This window comes from Phyllostomus hastatus, unplaced genomic scaffold (assembly GCF_019186645.2).
Source record: "Phyllostomus hastatus isolate PE091 unplaced genomic scaffold, TTU_PhHast_1.1 phas_scaffold_93, whole genome shotgun sequence".
Taxonomy (NCBI): Eukaryota; Metazoa; Chordata; class Mammalia; order Chiroptera; family Phyllostomidae; genus Phyllostomus; species Phyllostomus hastatus.
In genome coordinates, this window is record NW_025334042.1 from 5728345 (window position 1) to 5750714 (window position 22370).

The 22370-nt window shown below is 36.9% G+C and overlaps 1 protein-coding gene across 2 annotated transcripts in view; it reads right to left on the reverse strand.

Moving 5' to 3' along the window:
- Nucleotides 1–5527: 5527 nt before the first annotated feature.
- Nucleotides 5528–22370, reverse strand: part of FRS2 (fibroblast growth factor receptor substrate 2) — a 102044-nt gene continuing 85201 nt past the window's right edge. For both annotated transcript variants that reach the window (XM_045829270.1, XM_045829271.1), the window contains 5 exons: nucleotides 13881–13973; nucleotides 12717–12903; nucleotides 11785–11943; nucleotides 11235–11398; nucleotides 5528–9831 (listed from right to left, as the gene is read on the reverse strand). In XM_045829270.1, the coding sequence (XP_045685226.1) occupies nucleotides 8881–9831; nucleotides 11235–11398; nucleotides 11785–11943; nucleotides 12717–12903; nucleotides 13881–13946 (1527 nt within the window). In that variant the 5' untranslated portion in view covers nucleotides 13947–13973 and the 3' untranslated portion in view covers nucleotides 5528–8880. The remainder of the gene's footprint in view (nucleotides 9832–11234; nucleotides 11399–11784; nucleotides 11944–12716; nucleotides 12904–13880; nucleotides 13974–22370) is intronic.

Genomic DNA, 22370 nt, shown 5'->3' on the forward strand with positions numbered 1-22370 from the left:
GTCTGACATTTTGCGTGGGGCGGGGCGGATTGGGAGTAGGATCCCGGAAGAACAAAAGACGCTGCACCCGGAGGCGGGGTGGCTTGCCCTAATAACGGAGTTACTGCTCTCAATTTTTTCTTAAATTTACTAGTTAGAAATTTATCCCTGGCTGGTTGGCCCATCGGATTCAGCGCAGGCCTGCGAACCCGAGGTTCACCAGTTTGACTCCCGGTCAGGGCACTTGCAGCCAGGTCCCCAGTTGAGCGCGTGTGAAAGGCAACTGATTCGATGTTTCTCTCCCTTTTTCCCTCCCTTCCCCTGTGAAAAGAAATAAGTAAAACCTTTTAAAATTTTGACTTAAAGTGCCACATATACACGGACTAAAGTGTTATATACTAATAATGAAGGATATAATTCACCTACCTCATCATCTCTCCCGAGAAGCGACCACACTCAACTTTTTCAACTAGGTTTTGTGGTCATTATTCATCATATTCTTAACTAATATTTTTATTGCTATTTTAATTTTAAAATTATTTGATTATTACAGAGACTTACGTTCCTTTTATTGAGTTTTAAAACGATGTTCTTAATTGTATGTTGACTGTCCAGGACAACATACAATGATGGAAACATTTACTTTTATCTTTACCCTGCTTGCTCGTTCAGGAGGTTTTGCGTTTCATTCATCCCTCTCCTCCCCCATTAGTAGAGATGACTTATATACTCTCACTCAAAGTCTTGGTAGAGGTCAAGATCGATCCGAAATACATCAGTTTACTAAAAGCAGTTGTCTGCTTTCTCTAAATTGACCCCTTAGGACGGTTCGGTGCTTAAAAAAAATTCTAGCCCTCGCTGTGGAACTAAGTTGGTTAGAGCTTCATCCTACACACCAAGCAAGGCTGTACGTTCCATGCCCTTTTGGCACCAACAAGAATCAACCAATGAGCACATAAATTAAGTGGAACAACAAATCTCTGTCTCAATCTCCCTCTCCTTTTTTGTCTCTACGATCAATTAAAAATATAAAATAAAGCCCCGGCTGGTGTGGTTCAGTGGATGTAGCCCTGGCCTGAGAACCAAAAGGTCACTGATTCGTTCTCAGTCAGGGCACATGCCTGAGTTGCTGCTGGCCAGGTCCCCAGTTGGGGGCTTGCAAGAGGCAACTGATATCAATGTATCTCTTGCATGTCAATGTTTCTTTCCCTTTCTCTCTCCCTCCCCCTCTCTAAAAGTAAATAAAATCTTTAAATATATATATAAAATAAAAATCTATTTTTCTATCATCTACCAATACCCTTTTCTCCTTTTGATGAACTTATCAATTAGCAAGCTTGTGAATTTTTGGCAATTGTTAGATGTTTTCAATTTTTAATTGTTTCTACCCTTTAGGTACATTCTAAAAGGGTTAGTTTACACCAAGGATTGACAAACTATGGGGAGCCAAATCCTACCTGCCTATTTCATAATACATTAAGACTATATGAAACATATTTTAGTGTCCATAGCTTGGCTGGAACATAAGCATACCCATTCATTTTTGATACTGTGCAATGCAATACAATTATAGGATGGCAGAGTTGAGTTGTATTGACTGTATAACCCATTAAGCCTAACATATTTGTGATCTGATCCTTTATAGAAAATATTTGCTGACCCTGGTTTACACTATTTCCAAGGCCCATCATGAAAAGGGATGTTCAGACTGGACAAATTGTTATTTTAAATCTAACCAAAATCGTGTGTTCATGGAAAAATTGGCCCTTCTTTCAGGAATGCCCTTTGACAGGTATATATATGCCAAATCACACACTGACAGGGCATCTAATTTTTTGACGTGTCTAGGTCACACTGGAAGAAGAATTTTCTTGGGCCACACATAAAATACACAAACACAATGAAAACAAATCTCATAAATGTTTTCAGTAAATGTATGATTTCGTGTTGGGCCACATTCAGAGCTATCCTGGGTTGCCAGTTGGACACCCCTGCGACGAGAATGAGAAGTCACAATAATAAGCTAAGATACCTCACAAAACAGGTTTTTATTGTGGTCAAATCACGTACCTGGAAATATGTCCTCACAGGCAAGCCTGAGACTTAGGGTGATGGAGAAACCAACCCCACCTCCCTAGTGCGCTTTGAAGTGGAAAGAACAGCCAGAAGCTTTTAGATGGGGATTGGGAGGCAGGCCCTGCCACCTGTGGAGCTGAGGCCAGACACAGCCAGGAGGAGATGGCTGAGAGGACTCTCAGCTTTCATTGCAGTGTTTTTGATTCTTCCCAATTTCCTACCTCCTTTGGCATCACCCTCATATTTCAGGTTATTTTTTTTAAACCCAAGGATATGTTTTTATTGTTTTTCAAAGAGAGAGCAAGTGAGGGAAGGAGAAAGAAAAACATCGATGTGAGAGAGAAACATCAATTGGTTGCCTGCCATTCAGGCCCTGACCAGAGATCAAACCCACAAACCAGGTACGTGTCCTGGCCAGAAATCAAACCTGCAAACTTTTGGGGGTACTGGACAATGTGCCAAACAACTGAGCCACCTAGCCAGGGCTGTGACCCAGGGTTTAATTGCTCAGCGTCTGGAACCAGGCTGTCTATGTTTGGATTTCAAATCTTCCATTTACTAGTTTTGTCATTTGGAATGGGTTCCATATGTCCAACCACCTTGATCTATAGCAAAGTGAGAAATAACAAAATTTGATTTAAGCCACCAAGTTTTAAGGTGGTTTGGTGTACAGCAATAAATAGCCTAAACACTTGCTTAACAATGCCTTTGAATAGGCATTATACAGTTTTGCTTCCATTTCTGTAAGAGCCTCTTCATCAGTCTATTTAAATGTCCTGTCATCATTGATGTTGCTGTCAGTTCTATTTCTCCAATGTTTAAAATCCTTCAAATTCTCTAACCTCAAACAAAAATGTTTTAGCATTCTATAGGTACTGAGGTCTGTCATTTTTCCCTTCTTTCCACCCTGTCTTTGCATCCCATGCTCTTCTGATGGAACCCCTTTCCACCATTGAACATTATGATCTGCATACCTTTGCATATGCTACTCCTCCTCCCTAAGACGTCCTCTCCCTTCCTCTAGTCTACAACGGCTGTCATCAAACACCTTAGGGATTACCTCCTCCAAGTTCTTCTCAAAACCCCTATTCTCAGGCCAAGTTAGATGCCCTCCCTTTTTTTTGCGCCTTTATCACACCGCTCCTACCAAGAACTGACAAATGTCAGTTCTCCTAAGCTATATAGCTATTACCCATTCTAGATATATCAGAGAGAAGTTAATTCATCATTTACACTTTCTTTGTGAGGGTGCAGTCCTCTGGGGGGAGAAAGGGCATTGCCCCATTAGAAGGCTATTCTAAACTACAGATATTTTGAGGACAAGGACTGGTATCTTTATTACTAGCATTGGGCCTAGCTCATGCTCGTTCATTAAATAAAAACAAGTGAATAGCTACTGTCTTCTAAGAAATTCAAAGAAAAAAATACAGAAATAATCCAAAAAAGTTCTTAATTTCTGAGAACAAATGCCTGTTTTCCAAAACTTGGTCTCTGCCACATCTTGACCAATTATGTGTTCCATAGATGTCTGGCAAACAGTAAGCACCCAATTATTTATGGACTTACTTGTCCTTCCCTTTGTTTTTTTTCTTTTTTAATTGATTTGAAGGGTGGGGGAAAGAGAAAAGAAGGGAAGGGAAGAGAAAGAGAAACACTGACTCACTGTTCTACTTATTTATGCATTCATTGGATGATTCTTGTATGTGCCCTGACCAGGGATGGAACTTGCAACCTTGGCACATCTGGACAAAGCTCCATTCAACTGAGCTACCTGGCCATGGCTCACTTTCATTGCGCAAATGTTCTCCCTCTTGAGCTGTATCCAAATAGGCTTTGCAGTGTCACCCAGTGGCTAAAAACAGGTCTGGAGACCCAGAGCTGAGAATTACTAGTTGGAATGACCACAAAGATAAAACGGTGAGTCTGTCATATACTTAAAATTTCATTTTTACTTTGATGAAACATAACCCTTAACCCATTATATGTTCACTTGAAATGGAGGCAGTGATATGAGATTGAGAAATAAAACCTCCTATCATAGCTTCAAGAAATGTATAAAATATAAATACAGTAAAACTATAAATAGGTATCCAACCAAACTTTTATTGGGGTTTTATTGCAATCTACTTTCAGCAATAAGGGGAAAGGAACCATAAAAAATCCGACCAGGTTTTATTCAACAAAGCAGTTTTTCATGAATGCTTAAGGTCAGTGTATATAGTCAGCTCAGCTTCCAGTATCAACTCGAGTACCTCATCATGGAAATTTAGGCCAGAATGACAACAGTAAGCCATCACAAAATCCCAAACCATCTAAGATTAAACCATATTGTACATATAAAGTATACTAATACTTTGTAATAAATAAGGATTTAAAAAGTGTTGCTTAGCCCTTGTTGAACTAAATTCAATTATTAGCATATTCTTTAAGTACTCCAGTTAATAAAGGTTTGATTGTACTTTAAGAACTATGACTTTTCCAAAGATAAAAAAATTAGTTCTTGTTATGACAAAAATTAAGCTTAAAAGCACATTCACACTTGTTCTTAAAAGCATGTCTACATCATATATGAGATAACTTCTCGTGCCTGGAGACATGGTTCATATGGCAAAAAGTCATATGCAAAAAACTAGAGGGCAATCCTCCCATGTCCACATCCTCCAAAAAGCCACACTTGGCCTCAGTGTAAAAGCTATATTTTATTGCCATGCTACAAAATGTATGAAGTTGGCACTGATAGAAAGAAACAGAGAACAAAGGGTGGGGAAGGAGAGTGGGCCAAAAGATGTTGTTACATATACAACAAGGTTTTCATCAACAGTGGTAAATTTTGCCAATATGAAAAATGCAAACCAAATTTAAAATGCTGATATGAAACAGCATTAAAATACATTTTATGCATAGTACAGTATCACTTACGTCTTTTATTAAAGAAATGTGGAATGTTTATAAAAGAAATGAACCATAGGGGGTAAAATTCATATTTCATATACAATTTGGCAATGGTAGTCCCACTGTTAGACAACTTTTTATAAAAGAAAAATTAAAAACCTAATAAGCTACCTTTATACAAAGTTGCTATATTTATGCCTTTATGTAGGAAAAAAACATTTATAATGCAAATTAGGACATACAATAATCTTACAATATTATACAATGTAATGAAAATAAAAACATTAACACAAAATTTGTCCTTTATAAAATGTGTATTTTGCATTTACTAATGCAAATGTGGCACACCGGTGACTACTGTACTATTAATACCAGTCCATCATAGAATTGCAGTTGTAATGATGCTACAAAAGAAATTATGTTATACCCCCCAAAAATGAAGAAGTAGGAATGGGGAATAGGGATATAAAGAACAGGAAAGAGAGATATGGTGCTGGTTTGGGCAGAGTATCATGTGGTATGTCATAAAATAGTTGTTAATTTTTCAAACCAAAAACATTTTCTATACATTCTGGAATTTCGTACCAATGCCTTTATTCAAATTTGGCAAACATCAGGGAAAAGGTAATTAGTACCATATACCTCACATATCAGAAATATGAATGAGATGCCAATACACCAGTTACTTCTGAATGTTGTCTCCGATGGCATGTCTATTTCAAGGATATATATGTATATATATTTATATACATATATATTTACACATACACACACACTACACATTGCACAGAACACTTGGGCATTATGGGTTAGGAACAGCACAGGAGAAAGTGGGAAGTACTTTTTAGCTTGTTAAAACTTTTACCTTGAGGCAAAAATATGGTGGCACATTATTGGGAAATTATGAAAACATAAGGCCCTTGTCCCATTTTTAATAGAACATCACTGAGGTACATTTTTATATGTTGTGCCACTGATTCCTTTGGGGGGCTGATAAACACTAGCTTGACATATAACATTGAACTGTGGGGTCAACATCAATATCTATAAAAACAAAGATTGCTTGGCAAATTTTTGTAAGTCCCAAATGTGATCTATTCTGGATATACTGGGAAGTGAAAAGCTTTTTGCTGAGTCTTCAAGAGTAAAGTGCATATCTCATCACTCCACAGCAGCAGTAAATAAAAGGAACTATTTGCCAATCTTCCTGGAGGGAGAAAAGGCACCATATTTTCAGTTTTAAAAGAAGATGAAAGTGGGATATAAAACACACTAAGAAGAAAAACAGAGTCAATACCCATATCAGTTTCCACCCCTGGTCTGGGATAAAAGCAGTTTTGATCTATATGGATAAAAGGGGATTCTGTTTGGGAAAATATATTAACAATGATTAGAGTTCCAAAACTGAAAAGTGGGATCACATGGTCTATCAACAGAACAGAGTATCTAAAATCAGGTCTGCCTCAGAAAATCTGAAACATATGGCCACAATTGTATCCCAATAAAATATCGCATTCTAAAATGCACCTGCTAATAGGTACATTCTTCCAGGATGGAGCTTAATGCCCACGACTAGACTACTGCAAAGGACAAGGAGTGTTCTACATTACTTTTTATTAAATAGGATCACAGGTGATTTCCAGAGACATCTAGAAATTAACACCACTTGTATGTATACATCTTCCTAATATTCATAGTACCTAAAATCAAATTCTTAGCAGACAAATTGGTCCCATTTCTGTTTTTAAAGCATACAGTATTTAAAGCATAAACTGCAGTGATTATATTGGAGTTACGTAAAAAATATAAAAACTAATTAGAATCTGGAAGGAAAGGTACAAAGAATTAGAAAAAGAAAATAAAGTATCCAACCTCCAAAATGAATAAATAGGTCAGCCCTTCTATTTGGAGGTTAATGTTCTGTCTTGACTGCTTATTTCAGATAAAACCATGTGTACTAATTCCATCACAATTCATATTCCACATTACAAAAATCACATAAATTTGGCACGATTAGCAATCTACTCAGAAGAAAACATAAATGCAACAATATATTAAAAATGGAAACTGCACACCTACACCACTGCTCTCTCTCTAGAAAGCAGTGAACACTTTAATAAGCACCAAGTTCACAAAAAAAAGAAATTCTGCTATGCACATAAACCAATGGCACTGAAAATAATAGACACCTTTAATAATTTATTTTCTTTATAATGGTCCCATTCTATTATTATGCTACTCCATTCACTGTCCTATAATTGGTTATTTATTGAACAGGTTGGATGCTATACGACTGAAACTTTCATGCTAACTTAACCTTGTTACATCTGGTAGATCCAGATCATAATCTCAAATTTCCTCAAATTTAGAGAAAACGGTAAAATATTTTGCAAGGTTACCTAACCTTCTTTTCACTCTACCTTCTCTTGTCTTCTCTAATGTTTAGGAAACTGGAACATTCTTGATTTTCCAAGAGCTGGACATATGACCTCTTGTCAGTATACACAAGCTTCAATTCATTTTAAATCCTAAATTATGACCTAATCTCATTGCTACAAGACTTCCACTGTACCTGCTATGCTGGCAATAATCTTAACATTCCATTGACATCAGGGGTAATCAAAGATCCATCTATGAGTGAAAGGACAGCAGAGCTGAGGAGCACTACAGTGGGCAAAGTACAATCGCAGCCATGTGACTTGAGGGAATCACTGCTAAAGTGCTGGGGAGGGTGCCCACAGAGAAGACACAGTACCTTTAGGGAACTCTGTATGTTAAAAATAGCTTCCTTTTTTTTTCCCTCAGCTGCTAAAGAGATCACCTATGGACACAAGTAAAATTTAAAACTGAGAGAATGTTTTTATCAACTTGAAAAGTAAACAGCATATAAATAAATACTGGACAAGGGCAACCCTGTTATAGAATAACAGTAAGTTCCAAATGAACCTTCAAAACCACAATTTGACAAAAATGCCACTACACAATAAACACATAATCCAATTTTAAAACTATATACAAACTCAAACATTTTAAATTGGAAAATACAGTCAGCAAAAAAATGAGACATCCCAAACACCAAAGGAAAAAACTGAAGGTAAATGGCAATCTAACGGCACACATGCCTCCATAAACGATGTGATCGTCAATAATCCATAGGCGAGACTCTTTCGAGAGATCATGGTTCAGATTTTCAAATGTTCTGGGGTAAAGTGACCTGAGACCAATTCTTGAGCCCGTTGTAATTCTGATTCAGACATCTGGGCACGCTCTTCCAATAACAACATGAGATGAAGAAACAGAAAATCTTGTCTTCTTCCTGCCTTTCAACACACCAACAGCAACCATATTCACAAACACAGGACTTTCTATTAAGCTGAAGGCAAAGGAACTGACTGGTATATAAGGAGTGTGGTACTTCTATTTCCTTTACATATGGTTTGGCTCAAGTCAAAAAGCCTACAAATAATGAAATAAAGTATTCCTCATGTTACATGCTAGATGCCACATACCATGAACAGTGAATCTACAAATATTACTTTCAAAGCCTAGAGTTTATCTGTTAGCAATGTACATTATCAAGAGGCTTTATAAAACGTTTTAAATGCCAACCATGACTTAGGCATGAATGATATGCATAAGTCCAGAATATTGATAAAAATCAACCAGCATGTCACTCACTTCAACTCTCATTTTAAATAGGCACTGTGAAAATGGGAGTGCTGCTGTACAGTAATGAGTAGTGTATAATGAAATTAGTGTTTTTAATGAGTACCTGCTCTACATTAATTCCCTTTAAAGAAGCACATGAAATATTAAAAAAATGTTTTTATCAGTCTATAAAAGGAGTTAGTGTTTAGAAAAGAAAATGAAGCACTTGCATCTTCATTTTTAAAAAAATTCACAAAGGTGCAAACAATGTAATGCTTTCCAGGCTCACATGGGCAGATCAGTACTATTGTGTCTAGTTTTCCTAGATGTACCATCATCTCGTGGTAGTGCTTTCTGCAAATTTGACATAGCAGCAGTTTTCTCAATGTCTATCACAGCATACAGCTCTGTGCGCCTGGTCGGGGTCTGCGGAAGAGGAGTTGTAGGCGTTTTTGGAGTCTGAGGGTTGTCGGAGTCACTGCCACCTTCCAAGTCAACCTGTATGTAATTGAGCTGCCTGTGTTCTAAACTTGGGCGTCTGATATCAAAGTTAAAGACTGTCGGTATACAGTCCCGACGCCTTGAATATTCTATTTTGTGAGCACTTGCTGGCACTGTTACATTCTCTGTATTTACATAGTTATGCATTGGATCTAGATTATTATGGTAGCCATTTAGAGATGGGGTCTTTGGTCCTAAATTGTCATCTTCATCCCTACTTAGCTTGCGGGCTTCCCAAACAGGAGGCAAAGATGGTAAATTTTCATAGTTTAATAGTGCAGTTCTTCTCTGGGCTGAGTTGTTGATATTCTGGGTATCTGAGGTACTGGTGGATGTCAGACGACCTCTCCTGACCCCTGAGGCACTAGGGATAGATAACCCATTTATATTTTCATATACCAGTTTGTTAACAGAGGGTGCATCTCTTCGTTCATCACTGTCATATCCAGTGTCCCACTCTGTGTTATTTGCACCACCTCCACTGACTTGATCTCTTCCAATTTTCTCCAGTTTCTCTTTTTCCATTAATTGCTTTTGAACAGGAGTTGGTCCTAAGACAAATCTGACTACTTCAGGTTCAAGAAGAACCTGAGGGTCCCTGTCCTCAATACTAGTAGGTTCTTCTTTTGGAGTGTTGCTTTCAGCATTAGAAATCCTTGCCTCCAATGGGACATGCACACTTGCGCAATTTTTCCGCTCTTCTTGCACACCTGTAGTGTTGACATAGGTATGTACCTAAAACAAAAGAGTAAAGTAAATCAGTAACTTGTTTAAAAAATGAAAATAAAACAAAAGAAACCTGACCACATCTGTAAACTTTATTGATTAGCTTTCTCTCTAAATATACTCTTGCTTTGAAGCTCTTGCATCTGTGTTTTTACTAATAAAAAGATGTTGGGGGAAGATGAGGGAAGGTATAGAAATGTAGCTTCCTAATTTGATAAAAGAATAACTACTCTGCCCTGGACCAGTGTGGCTCAGTTGGTTAAGCATTGTCTCACAAAGCAAAAGGTCGCTGGTTCAATTCCCAGGGAAGGCACATGCCTGGGTCACGGAGCATATGAGAGGCAAAAGATCAACATTTCACTTTCACGTAAATCTCTTCTTCCCTTCCCCTCTCTCTAAAAATAAATAAATAAAATCTTCAAAAAAAATTTTTAAAAAGAAAGCCTACTCTAACATAGTTGATAGTGAAACATGAAAAGCATTCTGTTAAAAAAAAAAAATAGGGACAAATAGGGATTATAATTTTGGTGTTCTAGAAATGCTCATGAATATATTAAGCCATGACTCAGAAATAAATGAATGAATGAATAAATAAATAAATATTGAAAAGGAAGATACAAATTTATCATTATTTACAGATGATCTGACTATACAAATAAACCCTACTAGATTTAATAAGAATCCTGTAAAATTCACAGATATAAAATAAATACTACCTACTAAGAAATAATCACTAAAATGAAAAAGAAAAGCTCAATGGTATTCTGGGAAACAATACAAAAAGCATTTAGAGGTCTATCCATAAAATATGAAAAACTCAAAAATAAAATGCAAAATTGAAGGAAATGTAATTACAGTAAATAATAAAAGAACTCATGTACTATGTAAAGAATACAAAGAAAGAATTTTAAAACAAAAATGTATTAATGATAATGACCATGGGGTTTACAATAGATAAGTACACAGCTAATTAATGCATAGACAAGGTTTAACCAGATACTTCATTCTTCAAATGAAAACAGAACAGTCAGGAATATTGCATAATTCTATAAAAACACCAACAACAAAATCTACCTTCCTGCTAGTGGTTCACTAATTATAAACTATAATATAAGCAGTACCATAAATTCTGAATTGACTGGACATTATTACAATGGGGACTGGCCACTAGTCATAGCTGTCTTTGCCTATAGATGCTCCTATCTTGAACCCGCAAACTACTGCGATGCTAAGTTTCCCTCAGCATCTGTACAGATTTCAGCATAGATCGGTAAATACACACTATTTCCTCTGATTCTTCATTACAAAAGTCACATAGAAAGAGTGAAAGCTAAATTCAAGCTGAAATCTGCAACTCCACACTTTATTCCACACAAGCCATTATCCTGTTAGACCGTGTAGCACATGCTTACCTGTTCCTCAGCCACAAGCAAAGGATGTGTAGATTCTTCACCTACTGAAGGCAGGCGTGCACTTCCCACAGAAGGATGTCTGCTTGAAGGGTGGGATGAAGCATCTCCAAATGAGGGATATCGGGGATATCCATTAGGTAAGTTCTGAGCAGCAAACCCTGGAGCTGAGTTTTTGTTTGTTTATTGAGTTAAGAAGACAAGCAGGAAACAGAGGCAGGGGAGAGAGAATGAAAATGAGTAAGAATCCAATCTGCACTGACAGGACTAAGGAAGGTGTTTCTAGGAACACAGCAGACGCCAGAGCACAAACAGCACACCCTCCATGCCAACTTTCCATTCGTATTTTAGATAACATAAAACATTTAATGTTACCATATTAAAAATATTAAACATGTTTATAATTATAGCTAACAGTTTTTAAAAACGACAACTATTACACTTAGGTCAGCCAATGGTGATTTCTAACATTTTATAAATTAAATATCCATAGTCTATGGTTTATAAAATACAAGAAGGAAATCAAAATACAAGAAGGAAAACAGATACTTACTTGTAGGTGTTCGAGGTGTTCTAGGGACTTCCAATTCTGTCTGATGATTATTCCTTTCAACAACTGGCTCTTCCACCACATTTATACTATTACTTTGCATAATCTCTTGCAACATGTTAAATAACTCTTCTGCACGGGCACACTTAAAGGCAAAGATTCCTATAAATATAAACCAGAAGGGAACAATAGTTACATCTTAAAATGATACAGGAGCACCTGTGAAAGAATAAAATCGTAAAATAAGCACTCTGTGTACCAAAAACAAGAAAGGTGTTTTAAATAAATACCTGATAAATTAATGATATTCCCTGTTTTAAAACATAAACCCAAAAGAAAGTTCACAGAATAGTCTTCATATGTCTAAGGGAGATGGCTCAAAATAAAGCAGATGAAAACAAGATTCGCACTTACTTCAATCTGCTTTTAACAGCAGGGGGCGCCCAACTCACCATTACCAAGGTGATCCTACACCATTTGACAGGCCTGGCTCTGTCACTGTGTTTAATTATTATTATAATTCTGTAAGGCAGGGATTATCACTCACTTCTGATGGAGGTGAAAAAAATTTGATGCTTGGCAGAGGTAACTTACTCAAGGCCTTTCAAATTGTAGGTAGCAAAATAATCAAAGTACGTACTGTTTGACTCCAAAATTTAGGGTCTTTTCCCAGCAAGTTATAACAGTAAAAACACACAGTCAATTTACTAGGACTAATTATTTACTGAAAATGTTAAAGCTGATATGGGTCACAATTCTATACATAGAGAATGTGCTTAATAAATGCTTGCTAAACAAATGCATAGTTTACTATATCTCTTTTCTTAAGGCATTTATTTGGGTATTTTTTTTCTATCAGGAGAAAGTAGAATAACAGAAAGAAGAGTATTTCAAATGTGACAAGGTTTGTAGAAAAAATTAAAGGCTCTACCTACCTTGTCCCGTTTGACATCGTCGACCACTTTCAAAAGAAAAGAGATTTGAGTCATAGCCATAGCGTCGCAGGCAGAGGTAGTGCCATTTTACTGAGTCACGTTTACGAGTGTATAAAATCAGTTCTGTGTCTGTAAGTTCCATTATGCCAGAACCTAACTCATTCCCATCATCATCCACATTAATGACCTAAAAAAAGAAAGTTTAATTAGTGCTAGCCTAACACTTCAACTCGACAGTCATACTCATATCTCATCAATTGCTGACTGATTCAGTTACTCGCTCCTTTATTAGTTCATTCGTCAACCAATGTGTGTGTAGGACTATGTAGCAATATAATACATAGTTCAAAGCATCAAGGAATTCACATTCCCACTGGGGAGATAAGTTCATGTTAAGATAAGGCCCTGTACTACTAAGTTCCAGAAAATGGCCAGAGACCATGAATAGATATCACTTAGAGAGAACTCACTATACCCCTGTAACCAGGCAAAGTATTTTACACATATTTTCTATATTTAATCCTCATGACACTCCTAAACTAGGTAATACTGTTTTCTCCATCCTACAAAACTGAAAACAAAGACTTGGTGATAATGTAACCTGTCCAAGGTCACAAAGCTATGAAGCAACGAGGTTATATAATCTGCACCTAAGTTTGCAAGATCCAGAGGCTATGATTCATAGCAGACTAAGCAAGACTACAAGAGACAAAATAGCTGTGGATGAGTAAGGAATGGAGCGGTTAGCCTCTAGGTAACAGAACACCACAAGTTTCAGAATGATGAAAGAGGAAGATTAATTTGATGTCAACTGCAGGATGGATTGCAGTGGTGACTCAAGGTAGAGTCCAGTTAAGAAATTATCCAGGCATGAAGCAATGACTGGAGGTAGAATCGATGACTAAAGAGGAACACATAAAATAGCATTTTAAATAAAATGATACCAGAACAGTGTGGTTAACTGAATATAGAGGACCAAAGGGAAAGCAAAAGAATATTCCACATTGTCAGCAAGAAAATGTCATCATCATTTGTTAAAATAAGAAAAGGCAGAATGAATAAAAAAGGAAGTAAAAGGGTCGGGGGGTACAAGTGAAAAGATATATTAAGTGAAGTAAAAGAATGTGCAGGTGGGCAGTAAGTAATTCAAGCAGCTGTACTGACCTTAAACTTGTTCCGATGGTTATCTGGGACAGTGTCTTTACCTGGACAGCTACAACAGCTACCCATGGCTTCTTTCAGAAGACCATGTGAGCACTACATGAAAGATAATTTAGAAAAAATTATTAGACATAGAAAATCATAACATAAAAAAGGTTTTAGAAATCATCTAGCACAAACTCTGCATTATTTTGATGAGGAAAATTAAGCCCAAGAAAGTATATGGCTGGAGATGGATTTCATGCAACTAACTGGTGAACTGTGCTCAGAGACAATGATGATAATTTTCTGACGTAGACGTCACAGAAATCTCAGGTTTCCAGTTTAATTTGCAAAGGTCTGCTTATTTTAAAATTATCTTAAAAAGCAAGCCAATTTAAGGTCTCATATGTAGTACTATTTAAATAAAGTCATTCATGAAATTAACGTCTTATGGCTTATCAGGAATTTCACACCTCTCTTTTAATAATTTTCAGAGGGATGCTAGACTTCTAGGTAGGTTTCTTTATTCCTCATTGTAGTATCTTTTATGTAGTCCACCCGGCAAGAGTTCATTGGTAAATAAGACACAAAAACAAACTTGGAATATTTCACTAAGAGAGAAAAATAATTCAAAATTCAAGTAATATTTTAAAAGAAAATATTGGCAAAACTGAGTGTATCTATCTAATCTTGCTTCCTCACAGGTTACAGATGACATTAAGTTCTCAAGAACACACCAAATGAACAAAGGAAAAATGTAAAATGTCACACACAAACAAGGGAAAGAGAATGAATGTGACAATATTTGAAAAGGGGGGGAGTACAAGAAGCTTCTAAACATTAAAAGCATAAATCTGATTAAAGGTTGGTTAAAATTCTTCAGTGGCTCTTCACTATATTCAGGGAAAAATTCAAAGCTTGTCAGTTTGCCACGAGGCCCTCCCCAGCCTGGTCCCTGTTTACAGGTCTGAACTCTTCCTTCTCTCTGCTCCAAGCCCTCCCCAGGCTCGTTCAGCAGTTTCCCCAGAGCATCTTGTTCCCTCACACCCTTCCACACTGCCCTGCCTCTGCTTCTTTCCTTTCTCAACATTCAACCCAAGTGTGTTCAGGAAGCCTTCTCTGACTCAACTCCAACCAACTGGCTGACTTACACTTCTTTTGTAACAGCACCCTGGGCTCCCCGAATCACAGCATCTTTCACACTGACTACCTTAGCAGAAACTGTGGTAGATTGTTTGTTTACTTATCTCCTACCCTCCACTATGGGCTCCTTTCCAACAGGCATGAACCTTACTCATTTTTGCACTGCCCACGCTGAACACAACACCCAGCACACAGTTGACGCTCTAAGTCTCTTGTAAGCTGAATGAACTGTAGTAAGCAAAGGTAAAAAGAGTGGCTAACAGGTACAATTATTAAGATGAAAAAGTATACTAGTATATATCAAAAAAGTAAAAAATAAAATGGTAAAATTAATTAAGACTCATTTTAGTCTTTTGCTCTAATATGCCAACTAAATATCATGGCACAGAGATGATTAAGTCACAGTATGTAACTCTAAAGAATCATGAGTCTAAAGGGAAAGACAGATATGTAAACAGATAATACATTATGATAAACCTTATATTAGAATATGAGGAAAGGTCTGTGGGTACAGAAAATGGAGTGACTAACTTTGTGGGTCAGGCAGGGCAGGGAAGCACCATTTAAGCTGGTGCTTAAAAAGGTGAGCAGAAACAGTGTACTAGGCAAGAAATAGAAATGAGTACTTGACATGGATAAAAGAGAATGTGCAAAGACAAAGGTTATGAAAGGCTGGTTGCACTGCATTCAGGAGAAAGTAAGGCGCCCAGGACAACCAGAGTTGAGGGTAGGCCACAACACAAGAAGGGGCCAAACCAGAAAGCACCCTGAACAAGGGAGGGGAATGGGACACCACCAACGTGAAGCTGGCCTGCATCCAGTGTCCTCACAGTCAAATGGATATGACTCTATCATGGTATTTACTTATTCTACTGTAATATTTATGTCTTACCACCCACTTCACTGTGATCTCCCTGAAGACAAGAGCCTTGTCTTCCTAATTTTCTAGGACACTAATCATACTGCTTGCATAGCAGCTAGTCCATAATGTTTAATTTTAAAAAATTAATAAATGTTTAATAAATTACAGGATGAGAAAGAGGCAAAAAGTATTCTTAAAACTTTTTAAAGATTTTATTTATTTATTTTTAGAGAAAGGGGAAAAGAGGGAGAGAAACATGATGTGCAAGAGAGACATGGACTGGTTGCCTCTCACACGCCCCCAAATGGGGACCTAACCCTCAACCCAGGCATGTGCTCTGACCAGGAATCGAACCAGTGAACTTTTGGTTCACAAGCCAACACTCAATCCACTGAGTCATACCATCCAGGGCTAAAACTTGGTAAAGCACAAGGATAATTGATAAACAAACAAAGTTTCTTGAAATGACATGTTCATCTTCCCCACCAACCTCTTCATGAATATAAAGACCTAAAAGATTATTTCAGTGTAGCTTTGGCTTCAAAAGATGGAATTTCAAAGGTATATTTTAAAACTATTTCTCAAAAGGAGTAGAAAAATCATTCTTCCACTTGCCATCTTCACAGACCACTTAAGGCAGCCCGTCACGTGTTGGCAGGGATATTTGAGTGGTGGTGCAACCTACTTTCGGACGCTGTGGACACTGAGTATTTCAATACAACCATAATTAATGAAAGCCTACCATGTGATACAAAAGCCTTGTAGGACTTCATTATAAATACATCTGCAGCATAAATTTGAGTTAAGGTTTACCTCAGAAGAAGGGAAACCAGTTAGAGACCACTTTAAAAAAGAAATATGCTAGAGACCTAAAACCAGCACAGCAACAGTGGGGGTAGAAATGAAAAGATGAATTTAAGAAACATTTATGAAAACAAGTCAGTGGCACTGAGTGGCTGGCTAGGTACAAGGGAGAGCAGAGGCAGTTGCCAGGGTAGCAGGTGAAAGGTGCTGGCTCCATTGCCTGAGAGGAAAAACTGGTGTTTTCAATGGGAAGTAATGGTGATTAATTCAGTTTTAGACATGCTAAACTGAGATTCTAGAGAACAATAAGATGGAGATACTCAATAAAGAATTAAGTACATGAGTATGAGTTGAAGCAGGTAAAATATTGGAACACGTGTGGTATTTAAAGCTACAAACAGCACTGGATGGTGTGGCTCAGTGGATTGAAGGCCAGACTAGGAACCAAAGAGTTGCTGGTTCAATTCCCAGTCAGGGCACATGCCTGGGTTGCAGGCCAGGTCCCCAGGAGGGTGTGCGCAAGAGGCAACCACACACTGATGTTTCTCTCCCTTTCTTTCTCCCTCCCTTCCCCTCTCTCTAAAAATAAATAAATAAATAAAATCTTTTTTTTCCAAGATACAAAACAGAAGACCCTGCTCAAGGTATATAAAGTGGTCCGAGATTGAAATCCTGAGAAATATAAATACATAAGCATTGAAGTCGAGAGAAGCAAGTGAAGAAAAATAAAAAGATCAGAACAGTACAAATTAAGAAAAAACAGGGTCAAGAGAGAGAGTGTTCCATCCTTAGAGCAGCAGAGGCAGAAGCCAAACTGCAGTGAGCAGATGAAAGATAAGGAAGTAGCCCCCAGAGAATGTTAACTCCTCTTTCAAGAACAAGCTGAGGAAGTAAAGAGTACAGCACTAGGGTATGGACAGACAGGGTTTCAAAAGAAAATATGATACTTCAGTTACTTACTGTTTTAAGATGATACTTATGCAGATTTGTAATCAACAGGTCAGGAAAGGCTTTAAAATACGGGGGGGAGACAAAGAAAAGAGAAAGGGAACAAAGCATGGATCGAGACAGAGGGAAAGACTAAAGAAGATGAGTTCTAGGGTCCAGACTGAGACACTGGACCAGAGGAGGAGAAATGCCTCATCCTCTGTAAGGAAAGGGAAGAAAACAAGGACGTATGGAGCACAGTGGAGAAGCTGAAGATCAACATCATCCTAAATTTCCTTTGCAAAATAGAAAGCAAGTGTGCAGAATGAAGAGAATGAAAGGATTATTCACTGAGGAGCTGACCAAGACAGACTGCAGGATTTACTAAGTAGGCTGTGCTGAGTGAGAGCTCAGAGAGGCTGTAAAGCAATGCTGTTTGTCTAGCTGTGCTCAGCAGTCCAGAGGATAGAAAGTTCAATGACCCCGGATCAGAGAGTAAGAGGACAAGAAAATTAAAGGATACCCCCCCAGGGGTAGGGGGTTGGGGAGAGTTTCTGAAGTTATGGATCATCGGGTCTGGTCAGGAAAGAAGTAAAGAAGAAGGCTGACACAATGGGAGAAAATGCAGGCAAAAAGAAACAGGAGGCTTCAGTGGGGTTGAAGAACAGGTTTAGTATGAGTGAGAAATTACATTAGCTGAAACAATAGGCAGTTGTGCTCAATTTTCAATATAAAAGAGGATTTCTTTAAATGTGGAGTTTTCGTCCATATCTCTAGTTCCTCTTCCTGATCCACCAACTCCTAGGCAAGGAGAAAGGCAAGATACTAGATATTCTTAACTTATGACCATCAGACTAATATTTGGGGACCACATTTGAGTTATGTAAGACCTAATAATATGCACTAATACTGTAAACACTTGATGAGAAACCATGTGACTTCATCATCTCACAATGCCAAGTTCATAATTCAGCAAAAATACAAGGAGACTTAGGATGTTCCCTTAAGAAAGCAACTAAAGAAATTAACTAGGGTACATTCAAGAACAAAAGGTACCTAACTGCTTGGGAGGCTCAATATTGCAACTGTTTGTTGAATATTTTAAATTAGTAAACACTATCTTAGTTTAATTAAAGCCATTTGTCCTTATCCTTTCAGGGTGGGAGGTGACAGCAAATCAGCAGGCAAAATGATTACATTCAAGAAAACATTATTAAGAAAGAGACTGACATTAATATAGTCTTAGGAAATTTTAACCCCCACTGACATCAATGGATAGATTTTCCAGACAAAAATCAACAAGAAAACAGCAACCTTAAATGACACACTAGACCAGATGTATTTAACTGATAATTTTTGAGCATTTCACCCCAAAGCAGCAAGATACATACATTCATTACAAGTGCACAAGGAACACTTTCTAAAATAAAACACATGTTAGGACACAAAATAAGTCTCAAGAAATAAGACAGTGATCGTATCAAGCATCTTCTCCAACCACAACGGTATAAAACTAGAAATCAATTACAAGAAAAAAAACTCATAAACACACAAACACATGGTGGTGAAATAACATGTCATTAAGCAATGAATGGGCTAAAATGAAAGTGAGGAAGAAATCGAGTTACCCTGAGACAAATGAAAATAAACACACAACTACCCAAATTCTGTGGGACATAGAAAAAAAGCAGTCGTAAGAGAGAAATTCATAGCAACACAGGACTACCTCAAGAAGCAAGAAAAATCTAAATAAACAATCTAACCTTATACCTAAAAGAACTAGAAAAAGGACAAAGTAAGTAGAAGGAAGAAAGTAATAAAGATCAGAGTGGAAATAAACAAAATAGAGACCAAAAAAAAAAAAAAACCACAAAAAACCAGTACAGAAGATCAATGAAACCAAGAGCAGATTCTTTGAGAAGGTATAAACAAGATTGATACAGCTTTAACCAGACTCATCAAGAAAAAAAGAGAGAGGACCCAAATGAATAAAATCAGAAATGAAAGAAGTAACAATAGAAACCACAGAAACACAAAGAACTATAAGAATATATTACAAACTAATTGGACAATCTGGAAAAAATAGATAAACTCCTAGAAATATACAATCTTTCAAAATTGTATCAAGAAAAATCAGAAAATAGGAACACAACAATTACAACTAATGATATCAAAGCAGTAATTAAAAAACTCCCAGCAAGCACAAGTCCTGGACTGGATGCATTCACAGAAGAATTTTACCAATACTAAAAAAAGAACTAACACCATTCATTCTCAAACTATTCCAAGAATTTCAAGAGCAGGGAAGACTCCCAAGCTCATTTTGTGAGTCCTGCATTATCCTAATTCCAAAACCAGATAAAGACACTACAAAGAAAGAAAATCATACACCAATATCCTTGATGAATACAAATGCAAATATCCTCAACAAAGCATCAGCAAACCTATTCCAGCAATACACAAAAAAGATCACACGCCATTATAAGAGTGGGATTTCTTCCTGGGATATAAGGTTGGTATAATACCTGCCAATCAATTAATGTGATACACCACATAAATAAAATAAAGGATAAAAATCACATGTTCATATCAACAGATGCAGAAAAAGCATTTTTTTAAAAAATCCAGTACCAATTAATGATAAAAACTCTCTGCAAAGTGGAAGTAGAGAGAACCTACCTAAATGTATTAAAGGCCATATATAACACATAGCCAACATCATACTTAATGGGGAAAACTAAAAGCATTCCGTTAAGGTAGAAAACAAGACAAGGATATCTGCTCTCATTATTCTTACTGCACACAAGCACTGGAAGCCCTTGTCAGAGCAATTAGACACAAAGAAATAAATGACATCCAAACTGGAAAGGAAGTAGAACTGTCATTATTGGCAGATGACATGATATTGTATACACAGAACCCTAAAGACTCCACCAAACTACTAGAGCTGATAAATGAATTCAGAAAAATAGCAGGATGCAAAATTAATATTCAGAAACTGGTTGCATTTTTATACACCAATAATAAACTATTAGAAAGAGAAACTAAAAAGAAATTCCATTTACATTGTATCAGTAGTTAATAAAATACCTAGGAATAAATTTAAACAAGGAGGTAAAAGACCTGCATTTGAAAAATTATAAGACACTGAAGAAAGAATCCAAAGACACAAATAAATGGAAGCATATACCATGTTCTTGCATAGGAAGGATTAACATCATTAAAATGTCCATACCACCCAAAACAATCTATATACATTGAACACAATTCCTCAAAATAACAATGGCCTATTTCACAGAATTAGGACCAATAATTTGGAAATTTATCTAGAACCACAAAAAATCCCCCCGAAAAGCCTCTGCAATATTGAGAAAGAAGAACAAAGTTGAAGGTATATTACCTGATATCAAACTATACAAGGCCATAGTAAACAAAACAGCATGGCACTGGCATAAACACAGACATATAGAGCAATGGAACACAATAGAAAGTCCAGAAATAGCCCAGAATGGAGTGGCTCAGTTCATTGGGTGTCATCCTGCAAACCGGAAGGTCACCAGTTCAATTCCCAGTCAGGGCACATGCCTAGGTTGCAGGTTCAGTCCCAAGACTGGGTACAAGAGGCAACTGATTGATATTTCTCTCCGTCTTTCTCTCTAAAAATACGTAAGTAAAATCTTAAAAAAAAAAAAATGAAAGCCCAGAAATAAACCCACAACTATACTGTCAATTAATATTTGACAAAGGAAGGAAAAACATACAATGGGGTAAAGATAGTCTATTCAATAAATGGTGCGGAGTAATTGGACAGATACGTGGAAAGAATGAAACTAGACCACTCTCTTACACCATATACAAAAATAAACTCAAAATGGATTAAAAACTTCAATGTAAGACTCAAAACCATAAAAATTCTAGAAGAAATTCTATAGGCTGTAAAATCTCAAACACTTCTCTTAGCAATATTTTTTCCAATATATCTCCTTGGGCAAGGGAAACAAAAGAAAAAATAATGGGACTACATCAAACTAGTTTTTGCACAGCAAAGGAAACTATCAACAAAACAAAAAGACAACCCATTAAATTGGAGAACATAATACATCTGATTAAGGGGCTATATTCAAAATGTATATCCAAAATAATAGCATGTTTTCTTTGTTTGATGACTTACTAATACAATTCAACAACAAAAAATCAAACAATCCAGTTAAAAAATGGGCAGAGGACTGAAGAGACTTGTCTCCAAAGAGGACATACAGATGGCCAATAGACATATGAAAAGATGCTCAACGTCACTAATAGTCAGAGAAATGCATATTAAAACCACAATGAGAAGTCACCTCACACCTGTCAGAATGGCAATCATCAGAAAAGAAAAAAAAAAAAAAGAATGGCTATCATGAATAAATGAACAAACAACAGATACTGACGAGGATGTGTAGAAAAGAGAACTCTCGTGCCCTGCGAATTCAGACTAGTGCAGCCACTATGGAAAACAGTATACAGCTTCCTCAAAACATTAAAAATGGAACTGCCTTATGACCCAGTGATTCCAATTCTGGGGTTTTATCCAAACCCCAGAACCTACCTAAGTTAGTGATTTAGGTTTAGGATAAAAGAAAAGTTTAGGTTTATCCTAAACCTAAATCACTAATACAAAAGAATGTATGCACCTCATGTTCACTGCAGCATTATTTATGACAGTCAAGATATGTAAGCAACTCAAGTGTCCATCAACAGACAAGTTGATAAAAAAAGCTGCAGTACATATATAC